The 25,456-nt window shown below is 51.8% G+C and overlaps 1 protein-coding gene across 1 annotated transcript in view; it reads left to right on the forward strand.

Moving 5' to 3' along the window:
• The window catches only part of XPO6 (exportin 6), a 104,490-nt gene extending 90,557 nt beyond the window's left edge, over positions 1–13,933 (forward strand). Inside the window, exons 17-24 of the mRNA XM_012639056.1 lie at positions 399–588; positions 4,794–4,949; positions 6,029–6,143; positions 6,318–6,489; positions 7,878–8,039; positions 10,247–10,345; positions 10,510–10,740; positions 13,240–13,933. Of these exons, the coding sequence (XP_012494510.1) occupies positions 399–588; positions 4,794–4,949; positions 6,029–6,143; positions 6,318–6,489; positions 7,878–8,039; positions 10,247–10,345; positions 10,510–10,740; positions 13,240–13,341 (1,227 nt within the window). The 3' untranslated portion in view covers positions 13,342–13,933. The remainder of the gene's footprint in view (positions 1–398; positions 589–4,793; positions 4,950–6,028; positions 6,144–6,317; positions 6,490–7,877; positions 8,040–10,246; positions 10,346–10,509; positions 10,741–13,239) is intronic.
• The last annotated feature ends 11,523 nt before the right edge of the window (positions 13,934–25,456 follow it).

Raw genomic sequence — 25,456 nt, forward strand, 5'->3', positions numbered from 1 at the left:
GGACCCATGGACTGAGATTCTCCTGACAACCCAGTTCTAAGTGGCTTCTCAGAGGATGTCAGAAGCCAACAGTTGAGGGACATGTTAGATCAGTGTCTGCAGTGTGATTTCTCCTCTAAATGCTTCCAGTACCAGATTAGAGGGGAAATGAGGACACCGGGAGTGATTATTGAGGCTGGCCCTGGGTTATGCTATACCCAGACAGGGTGTTTTTTGTTTCATTTCTTTTTCCTCCCCAGGCTGCCTTAGAGTGAACCAAAGGCCCAGCCTAGGTTATAAGAAAGCCTGGGGGCCTGAGCTCAAAGTGTACAGTGGGTGCCGAAGGCTGTGTTAGGCACAGCTGCTCTGCTCTCTGTTGCTCTTAGACCTCTGATGGGTGCCTTTGGGGTCTCTCCTAGGCTCAGGTGTTGGTCTGCCGAGCTCTCTCCAACATCTTGCTGCTTCCGTGGCCAAACCTTCCAGAGAATGAGCAACAGTGGCCTGTGCGTTCCATCAATCATGCCAGCCTCATCTCCGCACTCTCCCGTGACTATCGCAACCTGAAACCCAATGCTGTTGCCCCACAGAGAAAGATGCCACTGGATGACAGTAAGTGACCCTAGGCAGGGACAACCCTGGGAGGGAGGTGGGGCAGGCATTGTTCTTCCTTTGTGGCAGATGAGATTTGCACCTGAGGCTCCTGAGGTGCATTCCTTTGCCCATAGGCACACAGCTGCCAAGCAGGAAAGCCAGACTAAGGTGGCAGAATCCTGCTTGTCTGTGGAATTCATTAACACAGCAGCTGGACAGCTTTCCTGAATGCACACTGTCCCTTGTCTTATTTAAAATGAAAAAAAATGCTGGAGCCCTAAGAAAAACATCCATAGAAGACACTCTTGGTGGTGCCTTCTAGAGATAAAATAAATCCTATGGAGATTATTGATTCATTTCAGGTGTTTGTATAAGCAAACAAAGCAGTTCACCTCTACATACCAGGAAAATGATTTTTTTTTTCCTTTTTTTAAAGATAGGGTCTTGCGAGGTCCCCTGGGCTAGAGTGCAGTGGTGTGATTATAGCTCACTATAACCTTGAACTCCTGGGCTCAGGAGATCCTCCTGACTTAGCCTCCCCAGTTAGCTAGGATGGACTATAGGCATGTGCCACCACGTCTGGCTAATTTTGAAATTTTTTATAGAAACAAGGTCTCACTATATTGCTCAGGCTGGTCTAGAACTCCTGGGCTCAACCAGTCCTCCTGCCTTGGCCTCTAAAAGTGCTAGGATTAACAGGTGTGAGCCTTCAAACCTAGCCCGGGAAAATGAATTTAAGAATTGTCTTTTGAGATTGGTTTTAGCCTTTTTCTAAATACTGGTATTTCTGAGGTTTTAAAAGAGCTTGGTATGTTCAGAAATGGTGCTTGAAGTTTGATTATATTAAAGAGGGAGGAAAAATGAATTGAGAAAATTCTGCTTTAAGTATAAGGTATCAGATTTCTCTGAAAAATCTTTCTGAAATAAATAAAGAAATATTTTTAAAATACAATCTGTTTTCACAATAAGGAAATAATGGAACATTATTAGATGGTGTCATTTATAGAATGTCAACAAAAATGCTTTGTGAACTACCAGAAATAGTAATAAATACTCAGCATTCTTTTTAAAAACACTGCTTTTATAACCAGGAAGGTTAACATACGCTCATTGTACAAATATGTTAAAATAGAATAGTATAAAGGGGGAAAAGGAAACTCCTAAATTTTACCAGTTTTAATATTTTGGAACGTAACCATTTTAACGATGCTTTGTTATCTTCCTTTTCTATTTTTCAATATATTTTATAGCTATATAGTTGGATAAGAGTAGCTGACATGTCGAGGGCATGCTGTGTACTAGGCTCTTGCCTTGCTGATTTTATGTCTGTCATCAAATCCTGGCTATGCTGGCATCAACCTTAAAGTCTGATGGTTTGTCTGATCCTGGTTCTAAGTATTTTTCAAAAATTCAGTAATTCATTTAATTCTCACATCAGCCTTGTAAGTGAGGTACCGTTAATTATCCTGATTTTATCCCTGAGGAAACGAAGATATAGGAAGATCAAGTAACCTGCTCAGGGGGTTTCATGTAGCTGTTGTGGAGTCATGTTTTATAAAGTTTGTCTTCTTGCCTAGAAGTAACACCTATCACTTCTTACATTTCATTGGCCAGAGCAAGCTACATGGCCAGGGCTTAACTTCAGAGTGGGTGGGAAGTATGAAATATTTGCTACGTAGCATTAATGATGTCCTCAATGAGCACAGTTAAAACAAAGGTTAACATTTGTTGAGTGTTTACTCTGTGCCTGACACTGGGTTGAGAACTTTGTATACATTATTTCATTTAGTCTTCTCTATAACCGCGTGAGGGCTCTCTTACTATCCTCATTACACAGCGTTGAAGGTTTGGAAAGTTTTCTTTTTCCCATTCCAACTTTATACTTGGAAAAAATTTCAAACCTACAGGATGGTTGAAGAATAAGAAAATGAACAACTGTTTGCCTTTCACTCACAGTCACCAGTTGTTAACGTTTTGCCGCATTTATGCTCTCTTCACCCAACATACACTTTTTAAAAAAAAAATCGAGCCCTTTGGAGTAAGTTGCAGACATTGACACTTTATCCCTGAATATTTAACCTTTATCTTTATGTAGAACAAGATATTCTCTTAGATAACCAAAACACTGTTAACACAACCAAGATGTTAAACACTGTTACAATAATGTTATTTAACATATAGACCATGTTAAAATTTTCTCCCTACCGAAATGTTCTTTTTTTTAAAAAAAAATTATTAATTTTTAGAGGTAGGGTCTTGCTATGTTGCCCAGGCTGGACTTGAACTCCTGGGCTCAAGTGATCTTCCCACCTTAGCCTCCAGAATAGCTGGGACTACAGGTGCATGCCATGCCGCCCAGCTTAAATGTCCCTTTTTTGCTTTTTAAAAAATCCAGGATATAATTAAGGATTATGCATTATATTGGTTGTCGCATCTCTTTAGTCTCCATTAATACAGAAGAGCACCCCCAACTTCTGTCTTTTATGACATTGGAATTTTTGAAAGGTCTAGGCCTGTTTTCTTGTAGAGTGTTCCATACCTTGTTTGTCTGTTTTCAGCAATTTTTGGTGTGGTGTGTATTTCCTGTTGCATTGCTTCTGTTTGTCCCATTATTGGTGGTGCTCAGTATGGTCACCTTTTCCAGGCAGGGTCTGCTCATTGGAAAGGCACCTTTCTCCTTCCAGGCATAGCAGATGTGAGTTGCTCAGCATAGGGGAAGTGGGGAGGTCAGGAGTCAGATGTGGGGCTGCACGGCTCCAGATGCTGGGTACTGTACCACTGTGCCACACTGCCACTTTCTTGAAAGCATGGGGTTTTTTTTTGTTTTTTAAGCCAGCCATTTTTCTGGGAGAAGGCATGGTTTTTAATGGCTTTATAGCATCCCATTGATACCGTTTAGATGTTTGACCCCTCCACTTCTCACACTGAAATTTGATCCCCTGTGTTGGAGGTGGGGCCTGGTGGCAGGTAATTTTGGGCATGGGGGCACATCCCTCATGAATGCCTTGGTGCCTCCCTGCGGTGCTCTCTATCCACATTTTCAGATGAGGAACCCAAGACTCAGAATCTAGCAAAGTTAGGGTCCAAACCTGATTCCATCCACTTCCTAAGCATATCCCCTTTCTGCTTTACCCTTCCCTCAAAGCTTCTCCAGCCCCCATCGAGGCTGGCGAGTGCTATGTTCAGGGCGATCCAGAGAGTGCTGCCGGGTGGAGGGTGGCTTTCTCAGCCCAGCTCTGGCTCAGCCTCTGGGGTCGTCAGTTGAGGCTGCCAGGCTCAGGCAAGCCATAGGGGTCTTCTTGGGGAGGCCGGTGGGAAACTCCTTGTCTCAGGGGAAGGATGACCCCACTCATGCTGGGGGATGAAGACAGCTTTCCCCTCCTGACCTTCTTATATGCCAGGTGCATTGCTAGGACTGTTCTGAACCTTGTCTCTAAAATCCTTACAGTACACCTGCAAAGGTGGGGCCGCTGGCTATTCCTGGTGCACTGATCCTGACTGCGGCATACAGCCCTCTAGTGATCATCTGTGGTTCATATCCAGGGTTCTCTGACCGCCTGCCTGTTTGCTGGCCGCTGCCTCTGTTTGTGCTATATGGAATGATAAAGTGAACTCATATATCAGGGTATTGTTAGAATAATGTATTGTCAATAATAGAATAATAATAATAATTACACATATTATCAGGTTATAGGCATAATAGACCAAAGATTGATCAGGGCATTTATTCCTGAGCCCAGCACCATTTCATGTGCATGGCAGGGTGTTTGTGTGGATTACCTGGCTACAGTAGTGTCTGTAGTTGAAGGAGAACGTTTGATCTGCATGTATCCTTTCTTGCCTATGGTAATGACCTTGTGACACTTTTGTCACCAGTCTGTTGACCATCTTTTAGTTTTGAGTAAGTACAAGGCATCTAACCTGGAGATACATTGTATCTTTTCTTCTCTGTGGACTTACTGCTGGTGGGTAGAGGCAAATTCAGGCAAAAACCCTAGCAGGCAGGCAGCTGGAGTCCTGGCAGTAACATGGGAAAAAAACCAAAACCAAAAACGAAAAGAGAGGGATGCAGACAGAAGAATGTGTAACGTAATCAGAAACATTCCTTTAGCAAGACTTCTGATGCCTTAGCAAGTGTCTTCCCCTCTCCTTGTGCTTTGCTTCCTCTTACTGTACTTTATCCTCAGACAAGTCATAACCTGCAACTTAACCTTCATTTGCAGCCAAAGTGATTATCCACCAGACACTTAGTGTCTTAGACGATATCGTGGAGAATATCTCTGGGGAGTCCACCAAGTCCCGACAGATCTGCTACCAGTCGCTGCAGGAATCCGTTCAGGTCTCCCTGGCCCTCTTTCCAGCTTTCATCCATCAGTCAGGTAGGAGCTGGCCCTGAGGCCTCACTGGTGGGCGGTACTGTGAGAGCCAGAACAACCGCTTAATCACATTGAGTTGGGCAGGGCAGGCCTGGACTTCCTTAGCCAAGGGGAAACCTGATGCTGAAGGCAGAGGGCGGCGATGTCTGTCTGTAGGGTCTGAGACTGATGCCCCCTGGAAAAGTGAGCAGAGTCCTCAGTACAGGCGATGGCACCTGTGTCGTGTGGCACTGAGGCACTTGAGGCCTCCTGCCTCATTTAACTGAAATGGATGGGGGATTAAAGGGGACATTATACAGGAGAAGCAAGAGGACTTTTTCAGATTAGTGGTACTATTATGTGGCAAGGTGCGTTTTGCTGAGATGGTTCCCTCACCGTCACTGTAGAGACTCTCTCTAGTTCTGTGGATGTACTTGCCCAGCTCTTACGAGAGCATGTATAGTAGTCTCATCAGCCTTTCAAGAGAAATGCCAGGCACTTCTTAGTCAGCAAGTATTCATTGATTGCCTCTTGCAAGCAGATTGTGTGCGGTTAGAGCCAAAAACGTATTGTACAAGATGACTGTTGAGATCTAGACTTGAAACTGCACTAAATGTAACCAATATTTTCTGCAATTAATTCATTTAATGGACCAGGGCCATGCAACCTAAATACACCTTCATTATCCACTTTTAGCCACTTAACCCCTGACCCAACTGCAGGAATTACTGGACACAGAAATGGCTCAAGCACTCAGGTGTTGGCCCAGTTGAATAGTTTCAGCAGTGTGAGCACAAAATTACCCATCTGCAACGAAAACTCTGACCATTGTTAGATGTTGGGCAATTAGGGAATCTGTGGCCTTCATTTCCTATAGTGAGCCATCAGGCAGAGGTTCCCTGGACTAGAACTATTTTCTCAGCATGTCCTTAATCATTTTCCACTTCCCATGATTGGCTGTGATGGTGTTGGGGAAATTTTTCCAGCAGGAAGCCTTAGAGAGAGATGATAGTGCAGACTGCAGAAGAAAGTCGGTCCAGCCAAGGGCTTCTGTTTATCCCTGTGTGCATTCCTTTGACCATTTGCTTGGTCCCTCTATTCAGATGTGACTGATGAGATGCTGAGCTTCTTCCTCACTCTGTTTCGAGGCCTTAGAGTACAGATGGGCGTGCCTTTCACTGAGCAGATCATACAGACTTTCCTCAATATGTTTACCAGGTAACCACAGACCTGCTGTCCCTGGTTTTCAGATTCAAGTGAGAAGTAGTGGGGCCTGGCTACAAAGTGTGGGACTTTTTGCTCCTTTTTTCCACTTGCCACAAGCATCGGTTTTCATGCTGGTCCCCAAAGAAACATTTCTTTGGCTATTGTGTGGTTTTCTCTTGTCTGTAGAGAGCAGTTGGCTGAGAGCATCCTCCATGAAGGCAGCACTGGCTGCCGGGTGGTGGAGAAGTTCCTAAAGATCCTGCAGGTGGTGGTCCAGGAGCCCGGCCAGGTGTTCAAGCCCTTCCTCCCCAGCATCATCTCCCTGTGCATGGAGCAGGTGTACCCCATCATTGCTGAGGTAGGAGGGACTAAGGTGGTCCCCGTGCTGCCTCCCATCTCGACACTGGGGAGGGAGTGAAATATCAAGGAAAATGCATTGTGTTTTAAGGTTCCTTTGTTAGTTATTTTAATATTCTTGTAAAATAGTATTTTCCAAAAAAGAATGCCTTTAGCTTGGTACAGTCTTTTTATATTGGTTGAGTTTATTAGAACTAGTCTAGTGTAAGCATAGCAAGTTAATCATCACAAGGTTGGTTAGTAAGATCAGTTTCCTATGGCAAATAATTCGTAACTTGAAGTGAACATGTGGTTTTCTACAGCAAATATTATAACAAATGTACTTTCCTATTAAATATATTCATAGTCCCAAGGATACGAGGCACGTTCTCAGAACCATTCAAACAAACCTTTCAGTGTTATAGGAAAGCTCTTTGTCCTTCTTAGAAAAGAGACAGGCACTCAGCATGGCAAGATCCAGACTAAGTATAGATTTAATTTAAATTTTATGGTAATAATTACGTAAATAAGAGCTAATCTTTTTGACTATCCAAACTAAGACTAAAACAAGTCCAGTTGCTTTGAGTCATGAAACACACTTGGGCCCTGTAAGGCTTGCTGCAAAGGAAGCTCGTGACCTCTGGTGTCAGTCTAATTTTTAATCAAGGCTGAATTAAGTATATCTGGGCCATATAATTTTGAATTCTATAGAGGCATCTGGACTGATGTGACCTGCACGCTCTCCAGTGATTTGGAGATTTTTGATGAAGTTAGAAAATACTGCTGAGCCTGCCCCTTTCTCCTCTCCTACTCCCTGTGAGTCCTGGCTGCCAGCGGGAGGGGGACAGGCCCGGAGGGCACTTAGCGCAGCACACTGCCTCTACCAAGCTTCTGTCTGCGGTTCCTAATTGCTCTTCAAACTTCGCTTTTTCCGTAGAGAGCAGAACTGCTTTTAAGGCCTGGTATTTGTCCTCAGCCTCAGAGGTTGCATAAGACCAACAGGTTAGCCAGCATCATTTATCCTGGGAAACGGAACAACCAAGAAGATGTGAGAGATCAAACCAGCTGCTTTCTGAACGGAAAATCCATATTCTTAATTGTTCATCCACTTAGTAGCTTTTTTTTCTAGCGTAAAAAGCTGAGTGCTTCCATCAGAAAAGGGGGCCCTGGGCACTGACCCATGCGTTCTGTCTCAAACGCGGGCCATGTCTCCGCCGAAGCACTCCTGGTGTAAACTGCCGACCCGCTAGGGGACTTGATGTTTTCTGCACAGGAAGTGACAAGAATATGGGTGGAATGCTGACGTTCTGCTTGCTGTTACCAGAGATCTCTTAGGCTTCTTTGTCGCTCTGGGCCCAAGCCGTGAGTGGCTCCCCAAGCTGCAGGTTTGAGCTGTGTGTGTCTCCGCAGCGTCCCTCCCCTGATGTGAAAGCTGAGCTGTTTGAGCTCCTTTTCCGGACGCTGCATCACAACTGGAGGTACTTCTTCAAGTCCACTGTCTTGGCCAGTGTCCAGAGGGGGATTGCCGAGGAGCAGATGGAGAATGAGCCCCAGTTCAGTGCCATTATGCAGGTAATGTGGGAGAGCTGGTGAGGCTGCGTGTGTTCCGAGAACAGATGAGCTCCATTCTACATCCGTCCCTTGGTTTGCTCCTCCGGCATATGGTCCCACTTCCTCTGACCTGGCCACTGGAACAAGTACTGTCTTTGAAGTCTTGGATCTAAAGCTCAGCTATGCCTCTTAGTATCTATGAAGTTAGTTTCTTAGCGCCTCCTTCAGTCTCTTCATCTGTAAAGTGGGGCTAATACTGCCTGTTTCATGAATTTGTTGTGGGTTAAATAAGATAACATATGCAAAGTACATGTCACTTTTAGATGCTTGATAAATGTCAGTCCCCTTTTTACCTTATAGCATTATTTCTCAATTGTAGAGAAGGCTGCCTGTATCAGAGTCACCTGGGGCCCTCCTTAGGAAATTAACGGAATAGGAGTTACACTCACTCTCAGATCAAGTGCGACTTGTATCTGATAAGAGTGAGCTGTCCAGGGGGTGAAGCACACATTGCTGTGGAAGACTTGGGGCGGTGTCCCCTTGCCAGGACAGCCAGGCTGGTTTGGGGCTGCTTCCAGGCGCTCTCCTGTGTTCTGCACTCAGGTGTATAACTTTGTCGTTCTAAGTCCCAGTCTGAGTAGAGTGCTCTCTTTGTTTTTTTCCGTGGCTGTTGTTCCTCCTGGGGAAACCAGAGGGATTTCTACCTTCCCTCCCTTCGGCTCCTCACCAGTGTACAACATACATGTGGGTGCATGTGCGTGCACCGTGTTGGTCTTTCCCTCTCCAACACCCTGTCCAGGGCTTGGGTTTGCAGTTTTCATGTTTGCTTCCCTCCTGTCTCCCTCTTACACTCGGTCCTTGCTTTTAAGACTCTTTTGGCAGCGTGATGCTGGTCCCCTAATCGGGGCTCATAAAAGCCACTTTGGAAAGTAATTTCACAGTTTGGCAGTTTCTTATAAAGTTAAGTATGTAGTTACTATATTACTTAGCCATCCTACTTCTAAGTATTTTACCTGAGATAAATGAAAGCACATGTTCACACAGCCTATACACAGATGTTTATAATAGCTTTTTCATAATTGCCAAGAACTGGAAACAATCCAAATATCCACCAAGTGAATAATAGACAAACTGGTGCATGCATGTAACGGAGGCCTACTCAGTAACAAAAAGGAACATGTTACAGGTACAAACAGTAGCATGGATTATTCACATACGTTACGCTACGTGGAAGAAGCTAGGTCCAAAAGGCTACATACTACATGATTCCATTCCATTATGTGACATTCTGGAAAAGGCAAAACTATGGGGACAGAGGACAAGCAGTGCTTGCCTAGTTGCTACAAAGAGGGTGTGAGGGAACGTCTCGGGGGTGGGAAAGGTTCTGTGTCTTGATTGTGATGGGTGGCACACTGTGTGTTCAGAATTCATGCAGTGACAAACCTCAAAGGTTTTATTTTGTGTTATACCTCAGTAAACCCAACTTTAAATAATAAATAAATGGAAACTGTTGGTCATCATGGAGAGCTTATCACTGCAGGGATTACAGGATCCCCTTCTGGTAGCTTAGAGGCCCAGGGACAGGATGGCAAAGCAGTCACCCCTTCTTCTAGGGAGGGGTCCTGCAGACCACTGGCCTCCCCCACTCCCCGTGGTCACTTTCTTTTGGAGCAGGGTGCTTTGTGTTTTGGGGGATGTGTTTCTCTTTGCTCCTGAACTAGTAACTTCTATACCCAGAAATTCCGAAGCAGTTTAAAAATTTGCTGTTGCTTAACTCCAAGGCAGAGGCGGCTGGGTACGGAGGAGCCTCTAAGGATTTCTGGCTTATGAGACGTGAGATTCGAGGAGAAGGGAATTGGCTGGCCTGAGGGGAGGCAGGCAGGCCTTGGTGTCTGCTGAGATTGCTGAGGGATTTGACTAGAGCCACGAGCTGCAAAGAGACAGGTCCTGTGAAAGGCTTCTAGAGGTTTGCTACAAAAGGTGCGAGATGAGACCAAAGTAAGTGAGGCCCAGAGGGGAACACTCAGGAGCTAATTAGGACTTACGAGGAGCATTCCAGAGGGCTGACCGGATTCAGAAGGATTGGGATAGTGGGTGCCTTTGCCCCAGCTGTTGGTATAAGGAGCCACTCAGGGTGTATCGGTTCTCCTGGCACAGGGTGGATGTCCCAGAAGGGCATGATCTGGAGGAGGTAATGCTATTTATAAAATGGTGGTCTTCTTTCCTAGGCTTTTGGACAGTCCTTTCTCCAGCCTGACATCCACCTTTTTAAACAAAATCTCTTCTACTTGGAGACTCTCAACACCAAGCAGAAGCTATACCACAAGGTAAGTGCCTGTCTCTCTTGAAAAGATTCCTTCATGAGGGGCCTCATGGGCTAAGCCCACCCACTCAGGCCAGTTGCTAGAAACCATAACAGGAAGTGGGTGGGACCCCGGGGGCCTGAGTGAGCCCTCACAGCCGGCCACTCACCCAGTCTCTCTGCCTGTAGAAGATCTTCCGGACCACCATGCTGTTCCAGTTTGTGAATGTGCTGCTCCAGGTTCTGGTTCACAAGTCCCACGACCTTCTGCAAGAGGAGATTGGCATTGCCATTTACAACATGGCCTCTGTCGACTTTGATGGCTTCTTTGCAGCCTTCCTCCCAGAGTTCCTGACCAGCTGTGACGGTGTGGATGCCAACCAGAAGAATGTGCTAGGGAGGAATTTCAAGATGGATCGGGTGAGGAGAGAAAGGCCAGGCTAAAAGGAGGGCAGAGTGGGATCTCAAGCCTAGCGCCTGTTCACTAAGGAGGGGCCAGGCTGCCCTGGGGGCACATCAGGGCCTCTGGTCATGGTTTATACCCATGCTGCAGCTTGATAACATCTCGTGCAGTGCCGGGGTGACTCAGTGCTTGGCTGGATTGAGGGGCACATACTTTTTCCCCAGTCCCTGGCCTGAACAGTCCATCCGGTTTGTTTGGGTATCTTTGAATTTATCACCCCCCTTCCCCACCCCGAGTCAGAGCACATCAGGGCCCTGCCGTTTCTTCATGGGTGATGAGCCGCTGGGGCTGGTGCTAAAGTGTGGTAGGAGCCACACTTGTCGCTCTGCCCAGATTTGCAGACGGGCTGAGGTGGCTGGTGCTTGGGAGCTGCACCTCTGTGTCTCCAGGGTTAGAAATGGGACCCAGCTTCCTGGGATGCCCTGGGCTCTTCCCAGACTGGCCCTGGCTCAGCTTGGGCTGACCTCATAACACACCCTCTTGTCCCACTGCTGCCTGCCTGGGCAGGTGAGGTGGGCCGTCCTGGCCTGTGTAGCACCTGGCAGGGCCTGGGGTGCAGCTGTTTCTGGATGTACATGAAGCCATCTTTGCGGGGGTGTTGGGGCCCACAGTGCCCAGCTTCCCCATCCTGGGGCCTCCTTCCTGGGAGCTCACCGGCCCTCCTTTTCCTGTTTCAGGTGTCCAAGTCTCTGCTTCTTGGCAATAGGCTCTTCTTGGAACTTTTCCTGTAGAATAAGTAACTTCCTCTTTCACCACCTCCACTTGGTGAAGTTTAGGGAAGGCATCCATCCTCTCTCCCCCCCACGTCTTCTTGGCATTCTTGACATGACTCTTGTGCTGGAGCAGCCTGTCCGCGGTTCCGCTTTAGTGTTCAGATTTACGTGTTGCTCTTGCTGGAGCAAACTTGGCTTCTTGCTTTTCTCATTTGTGATATGTGCCAGGATAGTTTTCTCTTAGATTCAAGTCCTGTTTTCCTTTGTCTTGAAATCTTCCTTTCCTTGAAATCTATCTTCTCTTCTAAGCTTCTTCAAGTTCTGTGTTCTACCCAGGAGATTCCGGTTTGGCATTTGGGAACCACTGATTAAAAAGACATCCCTTGTTCGGCTTTTTTGGAGGATGAAATAGGAATCACCACCTTCTGCTCATCCATTCACTGTGTATTTGAAGCTGGCTGCCTCTGGGACCCGATGCCAGGTGCTGGGGCACCAGTCCCTTCCTTCACCAAGTCTTCAGTGAAGACAGGCGCCCTCTGCAGACGACACTGTGCCAAGCACTTCACACGCGCTGGCGTGTTTAAGCCTTCCGGCAGCCTTCTGAAGCAGGGCGCTGTTACCCCATTTCACAGCTGACCTGGGCTCAGGAGGTCAGCAGTTACTTGGCAGTTACAGGCCTTGGAAGTGGTGGAGCCAGGAAGTGGGACTCAGATGTGGTGTTCTGGCTCCAGGGCCTGCACACACTCCCCAAAGCACGCTGGACGCAGAAATGAGAGAGCTGGGGGCAGAGGCGCTGGCCTTGCCACCGGGGCCAGGGAGTAGGGGGTGTTGGAGCAGCCCGTGAGTGGAATTCTGAAAGCAGAATGGAGGCCGGCCAGGAAGAGGGTTGGGGTGGAGTGGGGGAGAGCTGGCAGTGCCTTCAGCTGTGCTCTGTACCCAGTCCTGCCACTTCGGTTTTAAGAAGGCACCACCAGCCAGGGCAGGGCACCTGCTCGCTCTAATAGGGCTTGATGTACATTTTATTTCTCTCCTCATGTGGATGCAGGCAGCAGGCACTCGGTAATCCCACACTGGAGGAGGACAGTCTGGTGGTGGTATGTGGCAGTTCAGGGTCGGTCTGTTCGGGGCCCTCTCATGCCATAGCCTGGGTGCTTTCCGCAGTCCACGCTGCTCCCGGCAGCACAGGCGTAGGTGGCATGAGTGCTGTGTCAGCCCCGAGTGGCAGGGCTGCCTGCAGCCCCGTCGGGGAAGGATTCTGCAGACATCACTGGGTGCAAGTGCGTCACCTCGATTGGCCGTATCTGCAGCCATGCCAGTGTCTCGGGAGCAAGCGTGCTGTTCCAGTCTGGACACCCCTGCCCCTCCTGTCTGCGCAACCTGGGGAAAGTTTCTTCATCTCTCTGTGCTTCCGTTTCTTCGCCCTTAGGACAGTGGTTCTGGTAGAACCTGTATCAGAGGGCTGTAGTGAGGACTCGGCAAGCTAACAGCTTTTTATTGCTGGCGACAGTGTGTGGCACAGGCCAGCCCAGGGAAGTGTTCGCTAATACTCTTCCTCCCGCAGAGCCTTGCACAGAGCCTCTGCTGACACACAGTGCATTATGAGTAGAAGTTTTGAGTTTTGGAAAATGTTCCCATAGCTCCAGCGCACACTCCGGTGGGGTCTGGTGGGTGGGAGATTTGGGGTGCTGGGTGGGCAGGTGGGCCTGAGGGGGGCCGGGCTGCAGCTGTGCCCCTGCCTTCCAGGACCTGCCCTCGTTCACCCAGAATGTGCACAGGCTGGTCAACGACCTGCGCTACTACAGACTCTGCAACGACAGCCTGCCCCCTGGCACCGTGAAGCTCTAGGCCCGGCCCTGCTTGCCTCTTCGGCCTGCTTACCGCCCGAGGGACACGAACTTCTGCCAATGCCACCTGCGTCACCTCCACCTTCCACCATAGGAGTCTCGGTCCCACTCCTTGGATTCTCACGCCCTGAGTGGTGTTGCCTGCCTCTGCCCCTCCACTTTGCTCTCGCCGCCACCCAGCAGTGCTGGCTTCAGGGTCCGTCTTAGCACTGGTTGGCATCGCCAGGATGTTTGGAGCAGGCGGAGGGTCGTGTGGCCAGGTACCAGGGCGGCACCAGGAAATCCCATGGGGTGATGTGTGCAGATCATGAGCATATCAGTCATGGGGCAGAAACGCCAAGGACAGCTTACAACAGTGCCACCTTCTCACCATTCCACCCCCCTCCCCTCCTCGGCCCAGCCAAGGAGACATGACGTCAGACTCTTGGCACTTCTCTCAAGTCTCCCCCAACCCCAATTGCCTTGAAGTCTCTGCTCTTTGTCAGAGATTTGCAAAGACTCATGTTTTGGTTCTTGTTTTCTCATCATTCCATTGTGATACTAAGAAACTAAGAAGCTTAATGAAAAAATAAAATGCTTATGTTGTTGTTATATACATGCTGGTTAGGGAGCTTCTTTTCACGCAGCCTCCCTGAGGCCAGCGCCCTGGTGAGGGCGACCTTCCTAGGGGGAGAGGGGCAGTGAGGCGAGGGCGTCGAGGCCGGAGTTTGTGCCTGGGGAGAACACATCAGAGGGGGCCTGACCTGTGTCGGTCTGGCCATCCTCCGCCCTCTTCTACATAGAGCCTTCTTTGAGCCACGTTAAGAAACAGGCTCCCCATTTCTCAGACTCAGGGGGAGTCCCACTGACAGTTGACCTGGTGCTGGAGGGACGCGTGGAGTCCAAGCCCCCCGACTCCCACGGGTCCTGTGCTGTCCACCACCCGGCTCCTCAGTGTGGTAGCTGTGGGCGCTGCCTCCCAGGGTCCCTTCCCAAGCTGCCCAGCCAGGAATTGTCCCTCTGTGAACTGAGCTTTCGCTTGAGGACAGCAGGGAGGTGGGGGTCTTTCGATGGATTGCCTGGCTGAGAATAGAGGGAGGAGGGCGGGAGAGAGGGTGTGGCTCCCTGCCACAGTGGGCGGCGAGTGGGACTCTGCTCTAGGGCGGGTCTGAGAGCTGGGGCCTTGCCCAGCCATTCATGTGTGGAAACAGCACTTGTCCTTGAATTTTTCGGAAGAACGAATCAACAGCTCCTTCTGCTCTACTTGTCACAACAACTGGACAGGCAGGACCAAGGTAGATTCTTACGGGGAGTACAACACCTGGCAGGAAGAGATTTGCTCACCTGGCAGTGACAGTGGGGTTGTCCAAGAAGGGGGAGGGCGAACAGGGATTGGCTCGTTGGTAGAACTGGGGAAGAAGGGAGTGGTGGGCACGTGACTTCGATCTCTGAGGCTTTACAAGAATCACCTGGGGGTTGTGGTGGTTTGAGGCGTGTGTGTGTCGCAGTTCCCTTGCTGTGTCGGTCACAGCCTCCCGGCCGCAGCTGGCCTCACTGCAGAGTTCAGAAAGGAGAGAATTGAAACGCCACTTGCTCTTCTGCAGAAAGGAATTAACATCCAATTATCCCCAGGCTATAAATACACCCTACCTGCCTGCTAGGGAAGGCCAGAGGTGCTGTCAGTGCTTCACGTGGTAAAAGCTCTATCTGTATGCTGGAGAGAGGGTGAGGGGATGGGATTTGTCTCTTGTGAACCCCAGATGACAGCACAGGCCGGTCTCTGGAAAGCAGAGGGAAGGTCACAGGAGCAAGGTGGGCTGGGGTCGGGTATTTCTGTTCCAAGGCTGGTGGGTGTGGCCGTTGTGGAGATGCGCAGGCAGGTCTCTGACCTGGTCCTGCAGGTACAGCTGCAGTGCCCACATGGGGCCTGGCACAGGGCAGCCCTTAGGGAATGTGGGCGAAGTGGATGAGTTCTCAGGCTCTGGACAAATCCGGAAAATGTCTCTGCATCCTGAGGAAGGGGACGGGGAGAGGACAGAGATGGCCAAGCATTCACTTTGGGGCAGTCTCAGACGGGGGCTGTCCTGTCTCCATTCAGGGGGCCTGGGGCCCGCTTTTCTTCTGCTTTATGTCAGTCACACGTGCCCAGGGCACAGCCCCTGGCTTTGGGAAGAGAACTGATGAAGCTTTATCTTCACAATTTCCAGCATTTTCCTCCACTGCCTACCACTGGCCTCAGGCCCTGCTTGAATTCTTTTTTTAATGGCATTTGTTTTTCTCTTGACAAAATGTTTGTTGTGGAGTAAGTAAAATATGCAGAAAACTCTACAACCTAAAGTCATCTAATTCCACTGCCCAGAGAAAAACCACCGTTAATATTTTGGTATGTTTTTCTTTCCACATTTCCCTGTGTGTGGAAATATGTATGGCTTTGGCTTTTCCTTTTTTTGGTAAAATTGAGCTCCTGCCGTTTCGTAGACTCCTGTTTATTTACTTAACATGTTGTTACCGTTTTCTCATGTTACTGAATATTCTACAAAAAGACGATTTTTAACAGCAGGTGGTGTTTCATCATACGGATGTACCATCATCTGTTTACAGTTTTTCTTCATTACAAGTGATGCCGCGGTGAGCATCCTCGTGCAGAAATCTTTGTGCCTGTCTGATTGATTCTGTAGGTTAAACTTCCACACGTGAACTTGCTGGGCAGATGTTTTTGAGGCTTGTGATGGATCTTGCTGGGGCCTGATTTCTGTTCTAAAGAAGGATAAATGTTACAGACGCGGTGGTTGCCAAACGTCTGGGCAGTGCGGCCCCATTGGGTCCATTTGCCCACATTCCTCCCTGGTTTTGTGGACCTTGGAGATCAGAGCTCTTACTGCCTAGTGGCAGCGCCTCGCCAGGCTTCCTGCTCACTTCTGAGCCATGTCCTCCTCCGGTGTCCCTGCAGGGCAGTGTGACACCTCTGCAGGGCAGCTGAGACCAGGAGAGGAAGAGAGCTGACAATTCTGGCTGGCTCTTTGGACCTTGGTGGAAGAACCATGATTGATGGCCGTTCATTAATTTAAGAAACATCATTTGTCAAATTCTCCTACAAGCCAGGCGCAGGGCTGCAGGTGAAGGACTGGGAGACGAATAAGATACCACCTGTGCCCCCCTGAGGACTTCACAGACCAGCGGGAGAAGGGCAAACGGACTGTGCAGAATGATGCGCTAAGTACTGTGATGGTGGTGGGGGTTGGGGAGGATTCTAGAAGGAACAGGTGGGGCTGAAGATCAGGCAAGGTGTCACTGCAGGTGACAGTCATCTGGGCTGGTCCCCAGAGCACGTGGAGGAGTAACTCACCAGCAGGCAAGTGGGGGGGGTGGCGAGGGCTTCCTCTGGCGGGGAGAAGGGGCAGAGGTGTGACAGTGTCTTCGAGACTGGCATGCCGGCGGCAGCTGACAGGAGACATTGAAGGTGGCCAGGAAGCTTTGACGTGGTCATGGGTTAGTGTGATTGTAAGTTTTCCTCCCAAGCCAGGACGTGTTGAGTGAAAAGAGACATTATTAGTAATAATTCTGGGACAACAGGTGTAAATGGGGATTTCTTTCTCCCTAGTCATGGAAAAGTGCCAGGCTCAGGGAGGCTCATCGTGTCACCCAAGATGAGCGAGGACAAAGTCCCAGGAGTGTTCCTTCCCCTTCACGTGCAGCAGCCTGGTTCCTCAGGAGACACCCATTCTGAGTGGCTGAGCACCGAGGCAGCGGGTGACAGGCAGCAGCATACCCTGCCCGGCCAGCGTGTGGGTGGACGCGGTGTGGCCAGTTGGGCTCATTGCCAAGCCCAGCCTTGGGGGCAGCCACGGTCTCCATGACTCCTCAGACTGAGCTGGCTGCGGGTCCAGCTCCCCTCTCCAGCCACCGCCCCCGCTTCTCTGACTGTCCTCTGTGACGCCCCTGCCCCCTTGCCACCCCACGGCCCCTCTCGTCACCGGTGCCGTGGTGTCGCCCCACCAACGTGAGGACTCCAAGGCAGGGGCTGTGCGTGTCTCCGGCACTCGGCGTAGGGCTTGGCTCAGAGCGGGAGCCCCACGAACGTTGAGTGTGTGAGGATTTTTAAGATTTATCCAAATAGATTTTTCCTCACAGGAAGAAGCCTGGAGTCACACTGAGGTGTCGTCTAACTAATTTTCTATGTAATGAAACCACGTCCTTGGTGTCTGCTCGGAGCGCCTTGGCCTCACCTCTTAGGGCTCCTCAGGGAGAAGCGCTTAAGGGAACGGCTCTTCGGTGGAGAATTTCTTCAGCTCAAGGACTCCCTTCCCTGCCCCTTCCTGTCTGTGTCATCTGAATTCCATTTGGGAACATCTTCGAAGAGCCTTGTTAATGAATTGGTCAGGCGCTGGGCGGTGGCGGGGTTGATGGGGTTGGTGGCGGGTGTGGGTTCTGTGGCCTCCTGGGTGCGCCGAGAGCCCCTGGCGGTGCCGCTCAGAACCTGGCTCGGAGCCCCGGGCTCTCTGAAGGATGTCGGGAGCCTTCGCTGGCTCAGGGTCGGGGTCAGGGACCAGGTGCTGGGTTGGAAAATTATTTAAATGAATCATCCGGGAGCTCTACAGGCCCGACACAGGCATCTTGGCAACAGATTTTCTTTTAAAAATAAGCTTAGTTTTTTTCCCCCTTCTCTTTATTATAGAAATAATACATCTTTGCAGATAAAAAAAGAGAAAATCAGACTGTCCCTTAGTCATTTAATAACATCTCGATGGGTGGCCTTCCAAACCTTTCCTTGTATTTATACACATGCTCATCCGCACACCTCTTTCGGTGGGAATAAGGTCGGGTTACCTGTGTGACAGGGCTCTGCCACTGAGGCACACACACTTTCTGGGGGTCTCATGGCCCCTGGGGACCCCGGCTGTCGGCGGCTGTTCCAGCCCAAGCCGTGCACGGGGCCCACTCAGGTGGAAGTGGCCTCTGCGGGACATCGTGGGAAATGACCCGGGGCCTCGTCTCTGACCCATGCTGGTGTCTGGAGCTAGCTGTCCTGGGGTGCTGACGCCAGTGACAGGAACTGTTGTCACTCTCGGAGCCCCTGAGGATGGCATAGCCCCGCTTTGCAGCGGCAGAGCCTGAGGTCGGGAGGCTGCCCTGCCCCGCGCGCCCTCCCCTGCCCCCCGCGTGCCGCACTGGAGCCCGTTCCCAAGCTCTGGAGTCTCAGCGACCTTGCTTGCAGCCTCTGAAGGGCAGCGAGTGAGAGCGATTCAGGCTCTGGGGAAGGACGCGCACGGCGTCTTAATCTCCCCTCACCGCGCCTGCCTGGGGAGGGCCCGGGAGCCCTGATGAAGCTCTGGGGGTTTGCTGGGGCGATGACCTGTACTGTGGCATTTCCAGAAATGGTTTCCCTCCCCCAGAGCAGGAGGATACCAGCCTGGGCTGCCTTGCGCAGGCGCCCGTCTACCCCCTTAGGATCCCCTGCCTTCGGAGCAAATGCTTGTCCATGAGGCCGTGGAGGCTCAGAGAGGGGAAGTGACTTGCCCAAGGCCACACAGCAATTCTCTGGCAAAACCGGGGTCCAATTTCAGGTCTGGCTTCAGAGCCTGCTTTCTTTGTGCTGTGCCACTGCTCGAGTCTGCCTCCTCTCGGCCACACTGAGGACACCAAGGCCACTGTGCGCTCCTCAGATTTTAGGGGCCTGGGAATCCCTTCTCTGCTCACCACAGTTATTCATAAACTTCACGTTCTGGTGGCTCAAGGAGACGGCATTTGTCACTGTTCCCAACGAACTGGAAGGACATTGAGGCCCAGCAGTTACGAGACTCGCCTGGTTCTATACCTGGTCGGTTCTGCTTCCCCTAGTGGATTTGAAAGCTGTTTGCAGAACCAGGTCTGCAGGTGACCCAGGTGCGGCTGTGCCTGGGGGAGGCCCTGGCACTTGGCTCCGTCCCTGAGTGTGAGGTCCCTGGGTGTCTCTGTGGACGGGGACTGTGGCTTCCCTTTGCAGATGGCAAAGCACGTCTGACCTTGCGTTCCCACCCTGAGCTCAGGGATGCATCTCTTAGGCATCAGTGTTTTAGTCTTGTCACCAGACAAGTCCTGAGGCTCCGCTCCGTGACGGGTGCTGGATCCAGAAGCAGGAACAAGGCATGGGTGACATGGTCTCTGCCCTCCAGAAAGGAAGCGGTGGGCTGGACCAGGTTGCTTTTTACATGAACATAACTCACGTGCACATATGTGTGTGTGTGAGGTGGTTGGCAAAAGGTACTCTGTGCTCTGGCTTGCCTCAGATGCACACAAAACGTACCTGTTGTAACTGTTCTTATTTTGCACTGAAAAACTGATGGCAGGAAAAATAACATTTAGAAAAATTTACCAGTTAAGCAGAGCTCATTCTCTCCAGATTTAAAACAGCCTCTTCTGGATAAAATATTCAGTTCAATTTCAAACTTTAGACGGGCTTTATGGAAATTTCAAAGGGCACTTCTTTCTTCAAGCAGCTGGTACAGCTGTGCCAGGCGAGTTGACAAGGTTTCAGCCACCTTTGCTTCCTTGCACAGTGAGCAACCTGTGTAGCTGTCCCTGGTGGTTTAGTCAAATTCCCCACTGAGACTATTTGTCTGGTCTCAAGAGGTCTCCTTTCTCCTTCCTCTCTCCTTCTCTTTCCCACGTGGCTTCAGGGGAAGCAGCTCACTTGTCTGTGGGGTTGGGAGAGCAACCTCTGGCCCTCGTTTTGGACTTATGTCCTCAGATCGAAAGGCCATGGCTGCCTCAGGACTGAATATCCAAAATGGACTCAATTCTGTCTCTGAGGCTGGTACATCTGCTGGCCACACCCCCAGCCTCTGGTGACACCTGGTCTTCACAGCCCCCACTAGGACAGGGTAGGGTGAAATATTAAAGTTGTCATTGGCTCCTGGAGCCCCACCTTCCCTGTCAGCAGAGAAAATCCGAGTGAGAGGGCTTATGGCCTTGCTGCTGTGGGCGCCACTACAGAGCAGGCCTGCAGGGGCGCCCGCAGAAGCGTTGGGGGCTGCCGACTCCTGGGGCTCCTCTGCAGCCACTCCCAGAGTGCAGGCACAGGACGCCGCTGGGGGCTGGAGCTGGGGTGGGAGAGAGCCGGCCAGCGGAAAGGGGCTGAGCAGGGCTGCCCCTGCCTTCCCTGGTCCTCCCAGGCTGGGGCTGCAGAAGCTGCAGCCACTCCCTGCCCCCTGCCCCGCCTGTGGGCCTTGTCTGGGGCAGGCCTGGGGGGCCTGGGGTTCTCGAATGGCACATTTCTTGCCCTACCCTTGAAGCTAGACTCCATCCTCTGGCGAGGTCACGTCCCTCCAGTCCACCCAGGCACTGGGGCCTTCAGGGCTCAACCACCCACTCGAGATCCAGCTCCCACTGCCCTTCCAGATAGCTCTGGGGAGGCCTTAGCCATCGAAAAGGGAGCTGGCAACAAGAAGTGACATCAGAGGGGCGGGGCCCGAGCTCGGGGCACAGATGGCACCAGTCCTGCTGCCCCGGGAAGTTCTCAGAGGGCATCAACGGAAGCTGTGCCTCTGTGGCTCCGGAGGGGCCTTGCTTACTCACCCGCTTTCCCTGCATCAGCTGGGGCGCGGTGATGGGCGTGGTGACAGGTGGCGACTGCCACAGGCCCTTGTGACCACACGCTCCTCCCCTCTCCTCGCCTGGCCCCTTTCCTCCTGGTCCTGCCTTCCCTCTCCCCCCAGCCTCCCAAGGGCAGTTTGGGGGTCAGTCCTGGACTTGCATTGCTGAAGGGACAGGAGCTTTGTGTCCTGCTGCCCGTACGGGGAGAAGCAAGGGAATCACTCCTGGGTGGGGAGAGGGCGCGTGCGTGATCAGGTCGGAATAACCCCTCCCCTTCCGGTGCGGAGCGCACCCCGCTCTGGACAGCTGGGGACCGGATTGCGGAACAGGCGGCTTAGAGGATCCTTAGAGAATCAGGCTGGGCATGGCAGCATGAGGGTCTTCCCCTGGGAGCGTCAGGGGTTGGGGGGACTCCAGCCTCTCCCCAGGTGGAACCCTGTGTGGGTGCGTCCCATGGCGATGGCGGAGCCTGCGTCGTTGCAGGGGGGCTGGCAGGTGAGCACCAACTTCCATACTGGGGACCCGGACTCAGTGCGGGAACCCTCCCCCTACACAAAGGCTCCTTAAAATGTGATGGGCCACCACACACGTGACCTACGCCCACCAGGTGTCTCTGGCTCCTGGGGAGGCCCATAGACCCTCCCTCAGGGCAGGGTGGGCACCAGCACGGAGGAGCTGGCCTGGGCCTTCCTGGGGACCCCACCTCTGTCTTCCCTCCCAGTCGCAGGCCCCTCTGGAGGTGCCCAGGTAGCTGGAGAGGTGGGTGTCTGAGAGCTCGCGACAAAGTCCGTCTGTCCTCGCCACCGAGGCCCGAGTAGTGACAGCCAGACGCAGGCAGACCTGGGTTCAAGTTCACAGGCTGCGACTTACTAACCTCGGGCCAGACCCCAAACACTGGACAAAGTGTGGCGCCAACTGCCCGTCCCACCTCAAAGTCATTGGAAGCACAGACAGTCCTAAGCTGTAGAATCAGCTTCACTATTTCGGAGTGTGCTGCACTCACGTGGCCTGACTTCTCTGAGCACACGGCAGTCAGCCCAGCCACGTGACCTTGGGCACGTCGTTTAGGCTCAGCCCCCATCTATAAAGGGGAGCCGGTGTGGGTTCCTCCCCGGGGTGTTGAAGGAGCATATGAGATGACGGATGTGGGATATTTCGCTCCGAGCCTGGGTCGCAGTGAGTTTTGCAGGAAGCAGTGGACCTCGGGGCTGTCACCGATGTGGGCTCCGTGGTACGTAACCCACAGCGCGGCCTGGCCTCAGCTCAGACGGGAGGCTGCTCCAGCAGCTAGAAGGGACCCAAAACTGAGCAGTTAAGACGACCAGCCACTGGGGACAGGGTGCAGTTGAGGGCGGCTACTCAAATAATCAAAGTAATGTAATTAATGCTAATGACAGCAGCTCACACGCACACGCGGCTTCCTGTGTGCCAGCCGCAGTGCTGGGCGCTTTAGATTCAACAACTCTTTTCATCTTCATGACAACCCTGTGATAGCATAATTTTTTATTAATTGCTATAATACAGTCCCTGACTTACAATGTTCAGCTTACAATTTCTTGACGATGGTGTGAAAGCCACACGCATTCGGTACAAACTGCCTGATGTCTACACCCGCCCGAGGGTCAGAGGCTTTGCTCAAGCCACCACCACGCTTTCCAGATCAAGTGTCAGCTGAAAGCCCATCACCCTGACCGCTGCTGGCTCGCTGAGGCCAGGCCTGCTGTGTGCAAGCCCCATTCTCCACGGGGACGCAGGGCCCCTCCCCTCTCCTCCCCTGCAGCTGGGAGCCGGGCCCAGGCACTGGAGGGGGTTGCATGGGGGGTTGGCACCTTCGTGTTCCTCTCCCATTTAGTGGCTTCTCGAGGTTGGAGGCAGGGAGGAGCTATGGGGAGGGTTGCGCAGAGGTCCCTACAGATGGGGGGGCCCTGCAGATAGGGGGGCCTGCATGAGCCGTCAGCTTGGTTTTCCTGGAGCAAAGGCCAGCTTCACCCTGGACCCCTTTGGCATTGAGACAGCCACTATTTTCCTCCCTGCCTCCTCCATGGTTCGGTCCTTCAGCACTTTCTCTGGGTGGAGGGTCTGTCCTGTCCTTTGGTTCTGTGGTCCTTGGAGCAGTCCTGTGGCTCCCTCTCCTTGTCTAACCTCCGTGAGGACAGAGGAAGTCCTTACCCACCCTCTGAGGGTCACAGAGAAGAAACGTGACCTCCCCCTCATTCTCCCCAGGCACACACCCCACAGGTGCTTCTAATGGAGAGCAGTGTCCAGGCTCCCAGGTCTGTCCCCAAACTCCAAGAGTCAAGCACTCCACAGCCGGGAGCGTTACTGACTCAGATTCCACCCCTCCCGGTGCCTTGCGCCTAGCGGCTCTGAGGAGCACTGTATCTCCCTGCCCCTCGGCCTTGGGTTGGGACACATGGCTGGCTTTGGCCGGCAGAGTGAGGCAAGCGGGACAGGTCTGAGTCTAGGCCGTCAGAGGCCTCATGCTTGTCTTCTTGCACCTCTGCCGTTATTGTGAGAAGAATGTGCCTGGACTGTCCCAGTGGTCCCAGGGGGAGGACAAAGGACACATGGAGAAGAGACAGCTGAGCTGCCTCAGCCCAGGCCAGGCCAGGCCAGACCAGCCCACACCAGAGATGGGGCTCAGAAAACGGCACCCTAAAATGAGGGCCTCAGAAGCCAAAGTTCTCCTCTGATCTTCCCTTGTCCTCCTGCCTCTCGGTCCCATTCGTCCTGAGGCTAGCCCTCGAGACTAGCATCCCTCCTCCCCAAGGCAGCTCATAAAAGCCAGAACCCCTTTTCCCAAAAGCCAGCCATAAAACCTGAAGTTATTCTGTGTGAAAACTGCCATGGAGTAATTATCTGACCCACCTTGTTTGAGGCCATGAGACCCCCATTCCCGAAAGGGTCCTGCCCCGCACCCGGAAGGAAGGATGCAGCTCAGAGAGGCCAAGAAGAATCTAGACAGACAGGCCTCGCTGGGTTCCCCACACAGCGTGTTAGCATTCGATCGCACCCTTTTTGTCCGGTCGTATGTCTACACGGCTGTGCCTGCTGTGTTGAACGTAAGCATAAAAATGGACGATTTCCTCTATATCTCTGAGTTTTCATTCTGAAGCCTCCCATGTATATGTGTTAAAATAAATGCGTTTTCTCTTATTAATCTGTTTATTGTGAGTTGATTTTTCAGCAAGTCTCCTGAGGGCGAACACCAGCCTGCTGTGGACACCCCAGAGAGCCCACGGAGGTCACCCCAGGGCGGTGAGCAAGCTGACTTGAGGTCAGCAGACCTCAGCCACCCCCGAGACAGAGGAGGGGCCTGGGCAAGATCAGCAGAGCTGTCCCAGCCCAGCTATGGGACATTCTGGATCATCCAACTGCCATCAGCTGCCCCCACCCCAAACTCAGGCAGCCCAGAAGCCCCCCAGCCCCTCTGGCCCCACTTAGGGAGCAGCAGACCCCCGGGAAGTGGCTCCGAGGCCGTTTGCCAGTGTGGCCTTCCTGGCGCGGGTGACACATGACAGATTTGCCAATCACCCGCTGGAGCTGCGCTTGTGGGGACTGTTCTCTGGGATAATTGACCTCCTTGAAAGTCACAGCAGGACAATCAGCTGGCCCCTCCCAAGCTGCTCCAAAGCCTCCTGCTGTCGCAGAAAACTCCTTTGCTCTTCAATCTGGGCAAGGCTGAATTTCTGTTCCCTCCAACTGTCCTCCCTTCTTTGTTTCTAGAAACCTCCTTCTGCAGGTGTTGTGAGGAGCAGTGGGGTGGGGACCCTGGGCTGAGGTGCCAGCGCCATGGCCTACTCCCCAAGTGACCTTCCACGGGTCACCTTAGTGTCCTTATCAAAACAGTGGTAGGTGTTTTGATGTTATCATCAAAGTAGTGAGTATAAACGACCTTCTGATGGAAAAAACAAACAGTACTTTTCTGTCTACTCTCACACTCGACACAAACACTTCCAGGTCCAAAACGCGTGGGGATTACTCCCCACCGACAGCCCATTCTCCAGCGGACACCAGCAGGGTGTCCTCTAATTCGATTCAGTTCTGACATCATCCACCTGAAGCTAGTGTCAGACCCCACACATTGAGGGCTCAGTCTTGCAAGAGCCCCCCACGCCAGATGCTAACCCCCATCCCAGCTGTGACCTGTGCTTCTGACCCCGCTATGGCCCCCTCCTTGGATTTGATGAACTTGCTAGAGCAGCTCACGGGACTTAGAGAAGCATTCAGTTTATCCATTATCATAAGGGATAATGTTACCACCCAGCCAGGTTCATTGCCCGCTGCTCGAGAGGAAGCCAATACACCGAGACAGCAAGTTAATATCGCAGGCACCAGGCAAGGAGATGGGAGGACTTTCTCAAATGCATCTCCCCCAAAATTTGGGAGGAAGAGTTTTGAAAGATAGTTTGGTGGGCAAAAGGCTAGGCAATTGGGTCTGCTGATTGGCCAGGTTGGGGGAGGACCATAGTGGTGTAGAAATTGTCTTCTTTGCTGAGTTCTTGGGTGGGGGTCGCAAGACCATATTGATGCTACAACTTGCTGTCCTCTTTGGGAACAGTGGC

This window comes from Propithecus coquereli, unplaced genomic scaffold, assembly GCF_000956105.1.
Source record: "Propithecus coquereli isolate 6110/MARCELLA unplaced genomic scaffold, Pcoq_1.0 Scaffold137, whole genome shotgun sequence".
Lineage (NCBI taxonomy): Eukaryota > Metazoa > Chordata > Mammalia > Primates > Indriidae > Propithecus > Propithecus coquereli.